General features: G+C 38.7%; 1 protein-coding gene and 1 non-coding gene across 2 annotated transcripts in view; both read right to left on the reverse strand.

Moving 5' to 3' along the window:
* The window catches only part of NALCN (sodium leak channel, non-selective), a 310,211-nt gene that overhangs the window by 61,400 nt on the left and 232,563 nt on the right, over positions 1-16,248 (reverse strand). The window contains exon 18 of the mRNA XM_047720335.1: positions 3,875-3,948. Coding sequence (XP_047576291.1) covers positions 3,875-3,948 — 74 coding nt within the window. The remainder of the gene's footprint in view (positions 1-3,874; positions 3,949-16,248) is intronic.
* On the reverse strand, positions 4,283-4,387 carry LOC125096576 (U6 spliceosomal RNA). Its single transcript, XR_007126257.1, has one exon. It is a non-coding gene; the product is annotated as a U6 spliceosomal RNA (small nuclear RNA).

The following is a 16,248-nucleotide window of genomic DNA, read 5'->3' on the forward strand; positions in this document are numbered from 1 at the left end:
CAGGATACACGCCCACCTGGGACATATTTGCTCAGAAGATTCAGCCAAGGTCGTCTTTCTCTAACGAGACCTTCCTAGAATGCCCTCCTGCCTCCCTGGGGAGGACTCCTCTGTGGAAACTAAGGACAGTAAGGCTATGAAAAGACAAGACTCTGGAAAATCACGAGAGACAGAGCACTGAAACAAGTCTCTGCTTGACTTCCTTTCTTCCATATCAAAGCAGATCCGGTCTTCATCCACGAAGGCACGGAAACTGCACTTCCTTGTCTCCTTCTTTCAGAGTCTCCCTTTCCAAACATAGATGGTCATGGGAGAGGCCAGTTCCCCCCAGCTTCACGGAAGGATAACTGGCAAATAACGTGTAAATATAAGGTATACAACATGATTTGAAGTGTGTATATCCTTTTTTAAAGATTAATTTTGTTTAGTTTTTAGAGAGAGAGAGAGAGTGCGCACACAAGATGGAGGGGTGGGGGGTGCATCTCAAGCAGACTCCCTGCCGAGCACAGAGCCTGATGCGGGTCTACATCTCATGACCCTGAGATCATGACCCAAGCCGAAACCAAGAGTTGAACGCTTAACTGACAGAGCCACCCAGCTGCCCCTGATGTGTGTATATATTGTGAAATGATCACCACAATGATGATAATGAACACATTCATCATTTTCCATAATTATGAATTTTTCTGTGTGTGTGGCGAGAACATTTATAATCCACTCTCTTCTCAAGTTTCTAGTATGCGATACAGTACTTGCTAACTAGAGTCACGAGATTACACATTAGGTCCCTGAATTATTCAGCTTAAAACTGAAAATATGTACCCTTTGATCACCATCTAGCCATCTACCCCACAACCCAGGGCCTGGCAATCCCCAATCTACTGTTTCTATGAGTTTGACTTTTTTAGATTCCATATGTAATGGACATCATACAGCATCTTTCTAATTCTGACTTACCCAGGGACACTGTAGTTGAAGGAACAAAGAGAAAGTTCTGAGCCTAGGGAGGAGAGACTCCCCAGGGAGTGAGAATACCCCGAAAGAATGGTAGAAACTTCTCCTTCTTCCCCATTTTGTGTAGGGCTATTTGCCCTGAGATGACTGTAAATGTTCTCCTTTTCTTTCTTTTAAATTCTCTTATCCCTTCTTCTTTCCTTTTCTTTTAGTTCTTGTTGCTCCTTGGAAAACAGCAGAGAAGAATGTCCACAGACCCATAGACGTGGACCTGATCTATTCCTGACCTTCTTATTTATGGGTTACATTATAATGCGGGTATGATATTATTACTGTATTAGTAATGCTACTGCTGTATTATGAGTGAAGAAAGATAAGACGCCCAAAGAAACTATCAGTCGGACATCTCGTCCCTAATTCTTGCAGACACTAACGTAGCACCAACAGGGAAGCCATTTTCACAGGAAAAAAGAGCTAAATGGCTTTTCTAAAGATTAAATTTGTATTACTAAAAAAAAAAAATCTTAATTTTTTTTTCTTATTGTAGCTCTTATTTCCTGAGATTGCCTGGGTAACAGCTCCAGCATCCCAGGGAGATGCCTCTCATGGGGTGGTGTTCTGGGCTGTCATAAAATGTTGACGGCTCTGGGTGCCCCTGAAACTACACAATTATTGGGCAAGTCTGAGGGCATCCCTGTTCCCTGATGGTCTTAAAAATTTGGCTCAGGTACACCCACAAATTTTCTCTCTTTCTCTCTTTTTTTTAAATTTTCTGTTTTTAAAACCACTACTGTACATTTAAAAATCAACAGCTGAATTTCACCCTCACAATGTTAGTTAGCAGTGAAGGATGTGATTTCTGGCACTATCGTATCTGCGCTTCAATATGACTCCGAGAAAACAGTGGAGAGTCTTATCCATCTAATGCATTCACTTTTATGACTTCGGGCACCAGGAAGTCAGCTTTCAGGGTCAAGCCGATGAGCCAAATCTGTGAGAAAAAGTCTGACTTTGTTTTTCAAATCATATAACACGTTAACACAGGCCCTTGAGACACATGTGTTGTTCCTAAGGACTATCCCTGAGGTAGATGAATTCTTGGAGAGAGGTTTTCCAAAAACTTGTCACCTGGATAGACAATAAGACAATAAGGGTCCCCCTTCTGGAGAAAGTTATGTGGGAACAGTCCCTGTGTTTGTCAGCCCTGATCAGTACGCACCACAGTTTCACTTTCCTTATGTGTGGAGGACGAGAGCCTCACCTTTCTTTTGTAAACTAGGAGAAGGGGACTAAGAAAAAGATGGCAGGAAAGGAAAACTGGAAGACCAAACTTCAGAAAGAGTTCATCGGGAATCGAGGTTCTAGAAGTGGCTTCTTCTAACTATCCCTGTCTGTCTGCGCTGTGAAAGTCTCTGCGAACCGCCAGGCACATTCAGGAAAGCAGTTATCCTGGGGAGGTGAGCAATGTCATTTTGGTTCTGATGTGGCAGGCAGACTCTGAACACGGGCCAGCGTATTACCTTCCCCTCATGCGTCGTTGTGGATTTGAGGCTGAATTCTCTTCCCTGTGAGTACGGCTGTGGGGCTGGACCAGCACACGGGCTGTCTTGTGTGAACAGGTCAGGGGGTCTTCAAGACACTAAGGATTGATGCTGCCAAGAATCTGTCTACTATAGTAGTTGCAGCTTGATAAAGACCCTGGAGTACCACGCAGTGTTCAAGGCCGCCCCCATGACGTTATCTGATGGCAACTGGGTTGAGCCAGTTGGAAGCAAACTGAAATGGGGACACAGGGTGTTACACATTTGCTGAGAAGTTTTCCTTTCTCTATTTCAACCAGACCTCTTCCTTTCATCTTATCATATTTTGTGGTGACCATATACAAGCCCCAGAAAGGGTTATTCTCTTCTCATAGAAGATACTCCAATGCATGCTCGTGTCTATGCGTGAAATGTCAGCCAATAAAAGAATGAATACACAAAATACTGTCTTGACTAGTCAGAATCATTTTTGGCATACGCATTTCGGGTACTGTCGTAAACTCAAAATAGTTTCTCAAGCCATATGTATTAGCCTTATTCCCTCATTACAGTTTTCTAGGTTATAGAGTTACACTGGCAAAAACTTGGATGACTATTCCTGGAAGAGACATAGAGTAGAAAAGAAGAGTCTATCCCCTTCCCCTCGGCACAAGTTGGAGGGGGCGTCCCAGTATAAATTCATCCATTCACCTTGTCAGCCATTCTCCTTCCAGCCCCCCCATATTTAGTTGTATGATTAAACATTTCCATGTAATAAGTCTGCCAATAAATTCCATTCCAAATGCTCATGCATTTTTACAAAGATCACATTACTTCATATTATGACACAGTCTTCTTAAATACTCTTAAGTGGTTAGCTTGATGTTTCTCTTGGATACTTTATCCAGATAGGTTTAAGAAAGTAGCATTAAAATCACATGTTTTTATAAGCATGTTAAAATGGATGTGCTTTCGATTCTCACAGATTTTAAATACATTTATTCTTAATAGATTAATAAGTCATTGTTACTTCTAAAAAGCTCACAGTCTTATCATTTTCCCCTTAGTTTGTGATTTGTCCTTCAGATTTCAGAGAAGACATAAAACATGAAGAATAGATGTAATTTTCATCTTTTTCGTAAATGTTTATACTTACAATTTATGTGTAAGTGCATAAAAAAAAGATATGCACAACTGAGCTAATAAAATGTTACTATTCTAGGAAAGATATTAATGTTGTGTTTGACATTATTTATAAGTAAACAGTTACCTAAATCTACTTTCTAGCGGAAAGTGTATGTCGATACTCAGAAAATTAGCTCATTAAAAAGAAAGAGCTCTTCTTTGTTTAACATAATCCCACTTGTGTTTAAATATGTATCAATGTTTAATGGTGTTACCTTAAGATTTTAGTGACTGCAGTCTCCTTTTCTAGAAGATTCCTTGCCCTGATGCTGAAAACGGACTTGCGAAGCTGAAAAATTACAAGTGTGACTTTAGTTTTGGCATGTAAAGGGATAATATGCTGACAAATCATTACATACATAAAACAGATAACACTATTAAAACATTGAACATAATTTTTTTTCCACTAAAGCATCATTATATGATTGATTCTATCACTTATTTTTTTTAAAGATTTTATTCATTTAGAGAGAGAGCACAAGCAGGAGGGGCAGGAGAGGGAGAGAGGCTCTCAAGCAGACTCCACGCTGGGTGTGGAGCCCAATGCAGGGCTCAGTCTCAGGACCCCAAGATCACACCAGAGACAAAACCAAGAGTTGGATGCTCAAACGACTGCGCCACCCAGCCACTCAGATTCCATCATTTAATTGTGTCATCCTTGCGCAGGGGCCATGCTAATCTTCTCTGTATCATTCCAATTTTAGTATATGTGCTGCCGAAGCGAGCACTCCATCATTTAATTGTATCTTCTGTTTTTACTTTTATGTAGGCAGAAATGCAAACAAGCTTGTGGGGCCACACGTCACAGCTATAACATCTTAATCTGAATAGGCTTTTCAGTGTCCAGAGAATTTAACATTAAGACAAATATCGAACTCTTTCTTGCCACTGTCCAATAAAATGTTCTCTAAGCCACTTTACACCTGCTCAGGTTCTTGGCCTGGGACCCAATACTAATCTGAATGATGAGTTTAAAGAGTTGTTTTGCCTACAGGCATGGAGACCAAGGAGATGAGCTTTCAAGGTTGTTTCCTAGTTGGTGATGATGAAATTATTCCAGGGAAAAGCACTAAGAAAAACAAAGTCCTGGAGGCTGCCTACAAACCAGAAGATTCTCCAAACCCAGCCCTGTCCTTCTTGATGGTTGCGGGATCAGAGGGGTGACAGATGTACCGAGAACCAAAGTGGACAAGAACAGGACAGAGAGAGAACAGGAAAACTTGCCATCCTAAGAAAATTCATAATAACAAATGACTAGAAAGTGTAACTCCAGTGGTCAGACCAAAGGTAATCCTCGGACAACAACCCAGTCATCTTGATCACTAGATTAGGTTAGATTTTCTAAGCACTTAGTATGTTATTAGTAGCTATTAGAGATATGGGTTAGCCAGGAATCAGAATTCTAGCTTACCAGAATGAAAAGCGTAGTTACAAAGGCAGGACTATGACACATGATGCTACCAGTAAAAAGTAGACAGTAAAGTGCTAGAAGATATGTCCAGTAGAAAAGATGAGAAGGCTACAGGACTATATGCATGTCTGAAGTAGTCAGCAAAGACGTATTGAAGGAATAGAAATTGCACTGACTTGAAAAATGATTAAGTCTTCCCTAGCAAAGGGGGCGGGGTATGGGCCAAGAACTGTAGTTGGAAATGCATGCATGGGGCAAAGTAATCTGGGGCAGACTATTTGCATAAGTGACAGTGTAAGGTATACTGTGTTTCCAACAGATTTGAGGGAGGAAAAAATAAGAGGAGATAGAACCATTCTGCATTCGGTAAAAACATACCCTCCACTTTCTTTTGAACAAGTTAGTGACTTCAGGTGCAAAGTCACAGCTCCAATCTACAAACAAACAAGCCTATAAAGAAGTTGGCAGTACTGCCAACCCCTGTGTCCACCTGGCCACAGCTAGAGAGGAAGTGGTGGGTGCAAACTGGTCTTCTCAGTCACACCTGACAACCTACGAGCACCAGAACCAACAATATAATTTTCATATTTCACAGCAGATCTGCCATTAAGGGGAGGATCATTGGACCCATTGGCCATTACCCTCATATGAGGAAAGATGGTGCCCTCATATTTTCTCAATAATGAAAAACTGGGTTGGTTTCATTATTCACCAGAACTCTTGGAAGAATAAATTCACGTGCAGACAAGGAGCTAAGAGTGAATGGCATTTTCCAGAAATTACATTTTCAGGGTAGTACAAGAAAGGCTGTTTACCATGATGCATTGTGAAACTTTCTTCCGTTTCCTCCCCTCCCCTGAGGAGGTGACTTTGGGCATTGATTTAACCTCCTAGAGCTCACAGACTGTCTCCCAAGGGATGTTATTTAAAGTCATTTTCAGAGACGAAAGACTCAGCAGAAGGATCCCATCATGGCTGCATTTTTGCCTTTTGATACCTAAGCACACACATAATCACAGGAAAAGCCCAGGCCACAGGGGACCCAAGAGAGCAGGTTCTAGGAGAGGACTGGACCCCACTGCTCTTATTTCATCTCTGAAGAAAGATGAAATAAGCCTTAGTCTGACAAGCCTTAGTCATCTTTCCCTTGGTGTGAGGTGTGAGGTGCGAGGTGTGAGGTGTGAGGTGTGAGGTGATGGTCTGAATTCAGTCACTTATCTCCTGTCCAGTAACTGAAGAGCAGACACTAAAAGCAGTGTACTTCATGTTAGAAAAACCTCTGCAGAAACTGCAAATAAATGGATAATATTTATTATATTGATTCCAAAATTATTATTTCTGGGCTGCCTACGACTGCCTACGAAGGGCTGCTGGCTCTCTTTTGTTCAAAACTTGAACTGGCTCAAATAAAATACACTATTAACCTGTATGAGGAAGTCCTTGAGAACTGTTTCTGTAACAGCAGAAGTGGCCAAAGAATAAATACTGTAATAGAAAAACTTCAGATACAGCCTCAAGATTGACTGACTGATTTTTTTAAAGTAAGTGCCATACCCAACATGGGATTCGAACTCAGGACCCCCAGGTCAAGCTCCAGTTTTAGGATGTCTGTCTATCTATATCTATGCACATTTGATAGCCTGGACATTATTTAGACAGTTATATATTTTATCTGTTTTTTTTTTTCTAGTAAATAAAGAAGGCCTATAGCGATTATCTACTATCCCTTCAGTATTTTTTCTGCTGTAAAGCTTTGCACATTTCTGGAAAGGACAAGGTCTGCTAGTCCCAAGTCCTTAGAGCTACGCTGCTCTGCAGTGCCCTCTTCTGGCTCCAAGGGATACTGACAGTCACCTGAAGTGATCAAAACAAGGAATACAGAAATCAATTTTGGGTTAAGTAATTTTAGATCTGAACTTTTCAATTACAGCTATGGAAGGTGTCAGTAATGGTTTCTTCTGGATATAAACATGTCAGATACGTGGGACTTAAAAGGAGGGGTATGGGTGACGTCCCAGGGAGTTCGCACTGGAAAAAAAAAAAAAAAAAGACTAGTTGAAAAAGCCTTTTTGGTGGTTTTCTTTAGTTTCTAAACCTAATACATCCAATTCCAGAAGACAGCCATTCTCTGGCTGGATTAATGATCAAAAAATAAATGTAAATATTCAAGCAATACAGAGAAGTTTTTTTTTGTCTTAAAATTTTAATTTAAAAAATGTTTCTAGAACGGTGCACTCTAACGTGAAATTCAGGAGGTTCAAATTTGCAGCTCTTTGTGGTTGAATAACCACAAAGCTAAAGGACCTAGCAATGGTAGAGCTAATGGAGCTAAAGGACCCAGCAATGGTAGATCTCACTGATTTTCTGGCAATTTCTTTGACATCTTTTAATCCACAGGTACTCCCTTTCCCCCTCATTGTTGAAGGACCTGGGCCATGTGACCTGAAGTTTCCGGGAGTCTGGGTTTTCCCCAGGGCACACTCCTGGCATAGTTCACATATTCCTCTGTCTTCTGGACTTCTTGCTGATTGACAACTGGGCCCAGGGTCTCATCAGGCTCACAGCTGATTGCTCTGGCAAGTCCGCAGGTGGTGGCATAGCCTTTCATCACAAGGCAAGTGATGTCCTGTTGTTCCTCTTTTTGTGATGTTAAAAGTACTGATGTTTGTTGTCTAGATCATGGATTCATTCAGTGAATAAAATTGCCACTTCTTTCTCATTCATTAGTTGCAATATTTGCATAATAAAAGACTTCCTTTCCTGTACTATTTGGTTACTCTGCAGTACAATTCACGTGGAAACGGTAGGGTACATGTTGACTCTTTACCTTTACTTACTCATTTTTATTTAATTAATCGATTTTCTATTGTCCTTTGAAGGCACCCAATTAGTAATTTTAAAACGTCATTATGAACTCAAGGATTTACATAGATTTGGTTTCATTTCATTACAGTCATTACCCTCATGTTAGGTCACAGTATCCCAACTGCTCATTGGGAATTTTTTCAAGATGGCCTATGGGTTTTTTTTTTTTGCCCCGACTCTAGTATTCTTTGCCCAGGTTTCCTTGTTGTTAGGTATGGCAAGATATCCCAAGCTTGTCTTCTATATGCTTTGTATTCCATATGAACAATTTTCTCCCAAAAGCCCTGGCTTATTTATTGAGAAACTGGGTTTCAAGAACATAATTTAGATGTCAGGGATATTGCTACTGAGTTGGTCACTGTTTTGAGGCCTGTGCCTGAGTTTATTCTGATATTTTCTTTTTTTTTTTTTAAAGATTTTATTTATTTATTTGACAGAGAGATCACAAGTAGATGGAGAGGCAGGCAGAGAGAGAGAGAGAGAGAGGGAAGCAGGCTCCCCGCTGAGCAGAGAGCCCAATGCGGGACTCGATCCCAGGACCCTGAGATCATGACCTGAGCCAAAGGCAGCAGCTTAACCCACTGAGCCACCCAGGCACCCTAATCTGATATTTTCAACTTAAGTCAGGACACAGGGTATTTCCCACATCTCTTCTATATGACATCTGTGTCTCTTCTGTATCTCCATCCTCTCCCAACCCCACATTAAGGCTCTTGATTTTCAAGTACACAGAAGATGACACACATTAGACTATCTGATAATAACTTATTTTTATTTCTCATTTCATGGAGAGTAGTCTTAGAATTACACTACCTATCCTAACATAATATAGTTAATGGATATTTAAAAACTATTTCAATATAGTCTTCCCATTTTCCTCTTATTTCTACACTTGCACTATACTCATACTGGCAGAGCAAATAGCTATTACATATTTTTCTCTTCATTTTAATCCTCGCGTAGTTATAGTTAGTCAGCCACTCTTTAAGAACGTTTACCACCTGCTCTTATGTCAAGGTCGTAGAGTCATTTTTGGAACTCACTGTGATTGTCCAAAGCATGCGTTCTCGTAGTTTCCTCGAGAAAGGCTCATAGGAACAACATTACTTACATTTACGTTATTATATTCCTACATCTTAATAGAAGTTTTCTTTTTTCCCTTTAAACTTGAGAGTCCATTTTCCTGGATATTAAAAAAACCTGTCTCACATATTCTCTCTCTGGGTATCCTATAGATGTGACTCCAATTTCTCCTGACATAAAACATTCTTGCAAAAAATTCTGATGGTAAACTAATGCTCTTTCCTTTACACATCATTTATTCATTTTGAGCTGGATACCTATTTGTTTTACATTATTATTATTATTATTTCATTTCAAGTTTTTATTTAAATTCCAGTTAACATACAACAATAATATTGGTTTTAGGAGTAGAAATTCTGCTTTTGATGAATCACTATTCATCATTTACACATAACACCCAGTGCTCAACACAAGTGCCTTCCTGAATACCCATCACGCATTTAACCCATCCCCCCAGCAGCCCTCAGTTTGTTCTCTATAACTAAAAGTTATACCTTTTTCAATATATATGTAATAAAACATATATATATCTATGTAATAAAACACACACATACATATGTGTATTTATAGATATAAATACACATATGTATTTTTAAGGTCCTATAATTTGTCTGGAATATATCCTATTTTTGGCCATTTGTGATTAATATTTCAATTACATGGTGTGTCCTTTCAGTGTGTAGCCTCAAATCTTCTATTTCAGAAAATTTTGATGCTTGTTCTGTGCTTTTCCTCTGGTTTTCTTCTTCCACGACCCCTATAATGCAGATGTTGGACCTTCTTTGAATTTCTTCCATTTGTCATTTCCTTTCATATCATTTTCATCTCTTTCTTCATTTCTCTTTGATTTCTTAAAATTGTCTCTTCTTCACTTTCTAGTTTTCTTTAGGCATCATCTGATGTATAGGATCACTTTATGTTCCTTCCAGTCAGTCTTCATTGTTTTATTTATACAGTTGGCCCTTGAACAATGCAGGGTTAGGAGCACTGACACCCCACTTAGTTGAAAATATGCATATAGCTTTTGACCCCCCCAACAAAACTTAACTTCTAATAGCCTACTATTGACAGGATGAGTTACTGATAACATAGCCAATTAACACATATTTTGTATGCCATATATATTCTACCCTGAATTCTTACAACAAAGTAAGCTAGGGGAAAGAAAATGTTGCTAAGAAAATCATAAGGAAAATACATTTATAGTACTGTATTGCATATGAATGGATGCACACAGTTCAAAGTCATGTTGTTCAAGAGTTGGCTGTACTTCTTTCCTGAATTCTAGCACCTTACGTAGAATTTCTTACTTTTACTGCTATTCTAGTCTTACGGAATCTGTATGTCTTTTCTCTCATTTTGCCGTGGTATGCTATAAATTGAGCCATCTGTGGGTATGTCTTTATGGTAAATTTTCACTCTTTATTGGGACAGTATTCTGGTCCTTATTTTTTTTTCCTTACAACTTTTGCAGGGAATTTGACTTTGATAAATTTCTGTTGCTCATTTTTATGCACAATTCATTTTCCTGAGCTGTTTAGTATTTCCTCTTAGCTTCAGAGCTGTTTCTTCTGTTGTTTTGACATCATGATCCATATGGCAGCCTTCTTTCTGAGATTTCCTGGCTCTGTTATGGACAACAGACGCCACCAATTTGATCTGGATCTATTTTTTCCTTCATCACTCTTGCCGCTGGCCTATTTAGTTTTGTTTCCACTCCTGGATGGAGATAGGCAGGTGTTTTCCTGGTCTCAAAGACATTACAGGCCCTGTAATTCATCTTGGCTTTTTTCCCACAGGCGCCCACACCATGTTTTATATCCCCAAATTCATATGTTGAAACTCTAGCCCCTACCAAAATGAAGATATTAGGAGGTGGGGCTTCCTGCAGGGAATCAGGTTTAAAGGAGGCCATGAGGCTAGAGCCCCCATGATGACATTTGTGCCCTCATAAGAAGAGGAAGAGACCAGAGTCCGTCTTCTTTCTGCCACATGAACACACGATGTGAAGGCAGCCGTCTATGAACCAAGAAGAGGAGCCAGATACCAAATCTGCCGGCACCGCAATCTGAGACCTTCCAGCCTGAGAACTCTGAGAGATAAATTCTTATTATTTAAGTCACCCAGCCTGTGATATTTGTTATAGCAACCCCAACAGGCTAAGTCACCATGCAAATCATGTGGTTATTGCTTTGTCTGCACCTGCTTTTTGACTTGTGGTTTGTGAATTACGTAATTTTGTTGTGAATGTTGCCTATGGATTTCGATTTTTATCTAGGTATTCCGTTTATTTTCATGTGGGAATTCAAGGAGATTAAAAAATTATGCCAATGCCTTTGTCATCATTCCAGAAGACTCCTTGATTGTTTTTTGGTTGAATTTTGATCTACCACTTTTTAAAAAGATTTTATTTATTTATCTGACAGAGAGAAGAACACAAGTAGGCAGAGAGGCAGACAGAGCGAGAGGGGGAAGCAGGCTCCCCGCTGAGCAGAGAGCCCAATAAGGGCCTCAATCTGAGGACCCTGAGATCATGACTTGAGCGGAAGGCAGCGGCTCAACCCACTGAGCCACCCAGGCACTCTGATTTCTCATTTTTATTTGTCCTTTCAAAGAACAAAATTTTAGCTTTACTGATATCATTTATTGCTTTCTTCTTCATGTTTGATTAATATCTACTTATATATATATTTTTTTTTCTGCTGTCTTCATGTTTTCTTGGTTAGTCTTTTTATAAATTCTTGAGTTAAATATTTGGGTGACTGTCAGCCTTTATTCCTTTACTAAATATGCACTCAGAGCTATAATTTTCCCTCTAAACATGCCTTTAGCTGCTTCTCACAGGTTTGAGCTATATGGTGTTCATTAGTTTTCAGTTCTAGAAACTTTATTTCCATGCAGTTTCTTCTATGCTCCTTAAGTTATTAAGAAGTGATTTTTAAATTTTGAAATGTGTTGGTGTTCTTGTGGTTGTAATTTAGTTTCTAATTTTATTACAATTTGGTCAAAAAATGTCTTCTCTAGGATACTGATTTGGTTTATGTTTAGAATTCTTTTGTGTTCATAAGTGGCTGTGTCTTGTAAATTGTTTATATGTCCCTCAATCTGAATGTGTTTTCTCTAGTCATTGAATGAAGGCTGGTTAACTGTGTATTACAAATCTTCTAAATCCTTATTAATTTTCCTGGCTCTTTGATCATGTGCTGAAGTATTATATACATAATTTAAACTGAGTTTTCAAATTAATCCTTAGAGGTAGGTACTATTATAACTTTTTTACAAGTGAAAAGTCTGACATTCATAGGAATTATGCTGTTTTGGTCCTCCAAATTGCAAACTGAAGAATTACAACTAGAAGTCTCAATTGTATAGAGGCAGTGTTCAAATCTTGTCGCTAAACACAATGTTTATGTAAAATGTACTAAGCTCAACAGTATAAAAAAATTTTTTTTTCCAAACTATACTGTGATACAATGTTGTTTGCTTGACTTGAAAGATTTGGTTTCTACATAAAACTTCCTCTTAACCCAAATCCTAATGCAAAAGCTTAAGTGGCCATATTTCTCCTTTGTTCTATACATGCATACCTGATTTTCAGAATAATGACCCTGAAACATTAAAGGAGATCAATAACTTTTCTAACCTATTAATGCTAGTATGGTAAGAGTATTTATATTTTATGTCTACCGATTTCTTGAAATCTGGGATCCATAACTACTTTCAATTAAACAGATTATTAATTCAATTTATTCATCAGTCTGCAAGTCAGCCTAGAGCTATCAGGAAATAAATACTAGCTTTCTTTGGGATGCTGCAGTGCTAGTCTGAAGAGCCATAGTTTCACTCTGATAACCTCCTTCAAAATGAAGGTGTTAGTATATAGTTGAGGCAGAAAACCATAAATATTCTAAGTATTTGACTACCTTTTCTGATTTGGCGTTGTTAACAATATATTTCCATTTGTAAGTGAGAAAAAGTTTGAGAGCCATATTTTTCTTTTTGAAAATATTAACAGGTTGATAATAAATGGAAACACATTTATAAAAACATATGGCCACAAAGCACAAAACCATGGTCCAATGAACAGGGCTTGATGAATGTCAGTTCTGCTAGAAAAGAGTAGTGTAATTATTGTAATTAGCTGCTTTATTGAATAAGTCTCCCACATAAAATGTCATAATTGGAAATAAGCAATTACTTAAAATTACATAGGTTGAAGGTGGTAGGTACGTCATTCAAGTGTATTTTAATTTTTCATGCACCTGTGAACCAAAGATTAATCCCTAAGTGAATATGACAGATCATGTGTATAACAGAATGTTTCTATAAAATAAACTTTTTATAAAATCGACATTATGCTTGGAAAGAAAGAATTTTAAAAGGTGATTAGTGTAGGTGGCAACAAAATTAAAATGGTCATGTTACAATGTACACAAAGGTGAATATCATTATAATAGCATGTTTTGAAGCTTTGAAATATGTCTTAGAATGTGAGTTTTGTGGAAAGGCAGTTTTAGATGATGGGTTGAGATCTTTGATCTTGTTATTTCAACATTACAAATTCTGAACCCTGAAAAAACACCAGGCATAAAAGTTAAAAAATCTATAAATAGGTACACACACACACACACACACGCACACACATGTGCGCACACACACACACAGTCTTCATTTGGACTCCAGGGTAACTTACACATGTTGGTCATTGCTCTGTATGTGAAACATCTTTTTATTTTTCTGTGAATTTCACTAGATCATAACCTTCATACAAAAAGGATGGTATATTCCTTGTCCTTTACATCGTCCTCCACTGTCCAGTCCTGCCTGTGATTTGTTTTTGAAATATATTTAAAGAGAAAATACATCACTTAATATTAAAGATGACTCCTCTGTTCTACATATTTTTTCTTTTTTTTTTTTTTTAAAGATTTTATTTATTTATTTGAGAGAGAGACAGTGAGAGAGAGCATGAGCTAGGAGAAGGTCAGAGGGAGAAGCAGACTCCCCATGGAGCTGGGAGCCTGATGTGGGACTCGATCCCGGGATTCCGGGATCATGACCTGAGCCGAAGGCAGTCGTCCAACCAACTGAGCCACCCAGGCGTCCCAACATATTTTTTTTCTTATGGAGCGAATCCTTGAAATAACAAATGCGAATTGGGTAAAAATTACAGAGGAGGACTATTTATTTTGAAAGGCATCAGTTCATGCAATAGATAGCAAAGCCTGGTGAAAGTTGAGACTAAATGATTGGAAACTTAATGGGCCTGACTTCTTTATGCTTGAATTGCATGGCAATGCTTTTGTCGCTAAAGCTTGGGGCATTGGAGATTCAGCCAAATCTCCAACAATTTACACACCAGCTAGCCTAGTATACTGATACCAAAGATGCAAAAGGTGAGGGAGAAGCTGTGTCTTCACAGACAGATATGCTCCCTATCCAGGGCTCACCAGTGAGAAGCTGTAACATACTCTCTAATATACACTTAGCATAGAATTTCCTGGTTACAGCTCTTATAAACAGAAAGACTAAGACTGAAAACCTGCCCAGATTAAAAAAAAAAAAAAAATGAGTGGATTTATGATTCTGGGAGAAAGTGCCAGATGCTTTTAACCATGCAGCTGTTTGAGAATTTAAAATCCAAAGCACTCAGATAATACGAGGGAGCTGTGCTTGCTCTCCAAATATGATTCAGTTGTATTTGGCCTTCAGATTCAAACAACAAGAACACCAACACCAGTGAAACTGGACACACTGAGACTGGCAATACGCTTAATGGAAAGTAACACTTAGGGAGTCCAACTGGATTCCAGAAAGAAGAACGTTGAAACAGTAGAGCAACAATTTCACAGATAGGATTAGCTGCAAACTCAGAGCTCTGACACCTGTTTTGAAAATAGCGCTGAAGACTTGTGGTTAAAAGCCTTCCCCATTATCTATAGAAGATGCTCGATCCCAAGACGCATTAACTTTTGACCTTCAGTGGATGGACACTTAAGGAAATGCAAGCAGATCACTGATAATCCCAAACCCAAAGTGACTGCACAACAAAATATGCAAATTCCTCCTCTCACGTTGATTGAAAGCAGCGAAACGTGTTTATTACCCGACCCCTGCACATGGTTCGCTTACGAAGGCCCTCAAGAAATACACGTCAAACAGAAAACCCTGCAGTTGAACTCAGTTGCATTTGGATCTGAGCTCAAAAACATCCTGCGAAGATCAATAAAAATTGCTAAGAAAAAGTTTTCATTTAAATTTTGTATCTTTTTGTTTCCGTTTTTGGGAGTGAATCAATTATCCAAGAATATATTTTTAAGCTAAAGAGAGAAGCACGGAGGGTTTTCACACTGGGGCTGAGGAACCTTGCTTCTTCCCTCCCCCGGACCACACTGTCTGTAACTCCCCGGTGAGGTGGTGGTGCCATGTCGTCTCCCACTCTCCGCCTAGAGATGCGTCTTGAATGGCACTGCAGAGAGGCTAAGCTATTATTTTAGAAAATTCTTTCAGAAGAGCAAAAGCCCTAAAGCTGAAAATAGGCTGTTCTCCCTCTCTTTTTTTGGTGAGTAAACTATCCTGGAAATTATAGATCAGTAACTTACTATGTACAGAGTTACTGGAACAACTCATCAAACACTCTATAATCACACAGAAGAATACAAAACACTGTCTGGCAATCAACAAGGCTTTGTAAAGAGTAAATCTTTCCGGAGCAATTTAATTTACTTCTTGAGAGTCTAAGACACTATAGAGGCAGTGGGGGGAATTCACTGAAATATCACACACACACAAAAAAAAACTAAAAAAAAAAAAAAGCCAGATTCATGAACAATGAAGAAAACAAATGGGCAATTAATATACCATGCTTAACTAGACCATTACAGCCAAAGGTTAACTTGTGTAAGTGAAAGTCCTTGTCTTGATTGATGAAAGTAAATCTATTTGCTTATGAATTCATGGTATGATTTCGCATCAGTAACCTTTCTTATCTGGTATTAGATGCACATGACATATTGCTTTGTCAGTGCAATGCTAGGCATTTAACATATATTATTTAATCCTTGTAACAAACCCCCAAAATAAGAATTTTCTCTACTTTATAGATGAGGATCGGAACCTGCATCACTTATCACTGTGGTCACAATCGCTCTTCCGTTCTGCTTCTCACGACGAACCCTTCCTTATGCCCAAGCATCTACCGCGTCCTGCTCTTTCCTGCCTGCTTCCCTC

The sequence above is a fragment of the Lutra lutra genome, chromosome 3 (genome assembly GCF_902655055.1).
Source record: "Lutra lutra chromosome 3, mLutLut1.2, whole genome shotgun sequence".
NCBI lineage: Eukaryota > Metazoa > Chordata > Mammalia > Carnivora > Mustelidae > Lutra > Lutra lutra.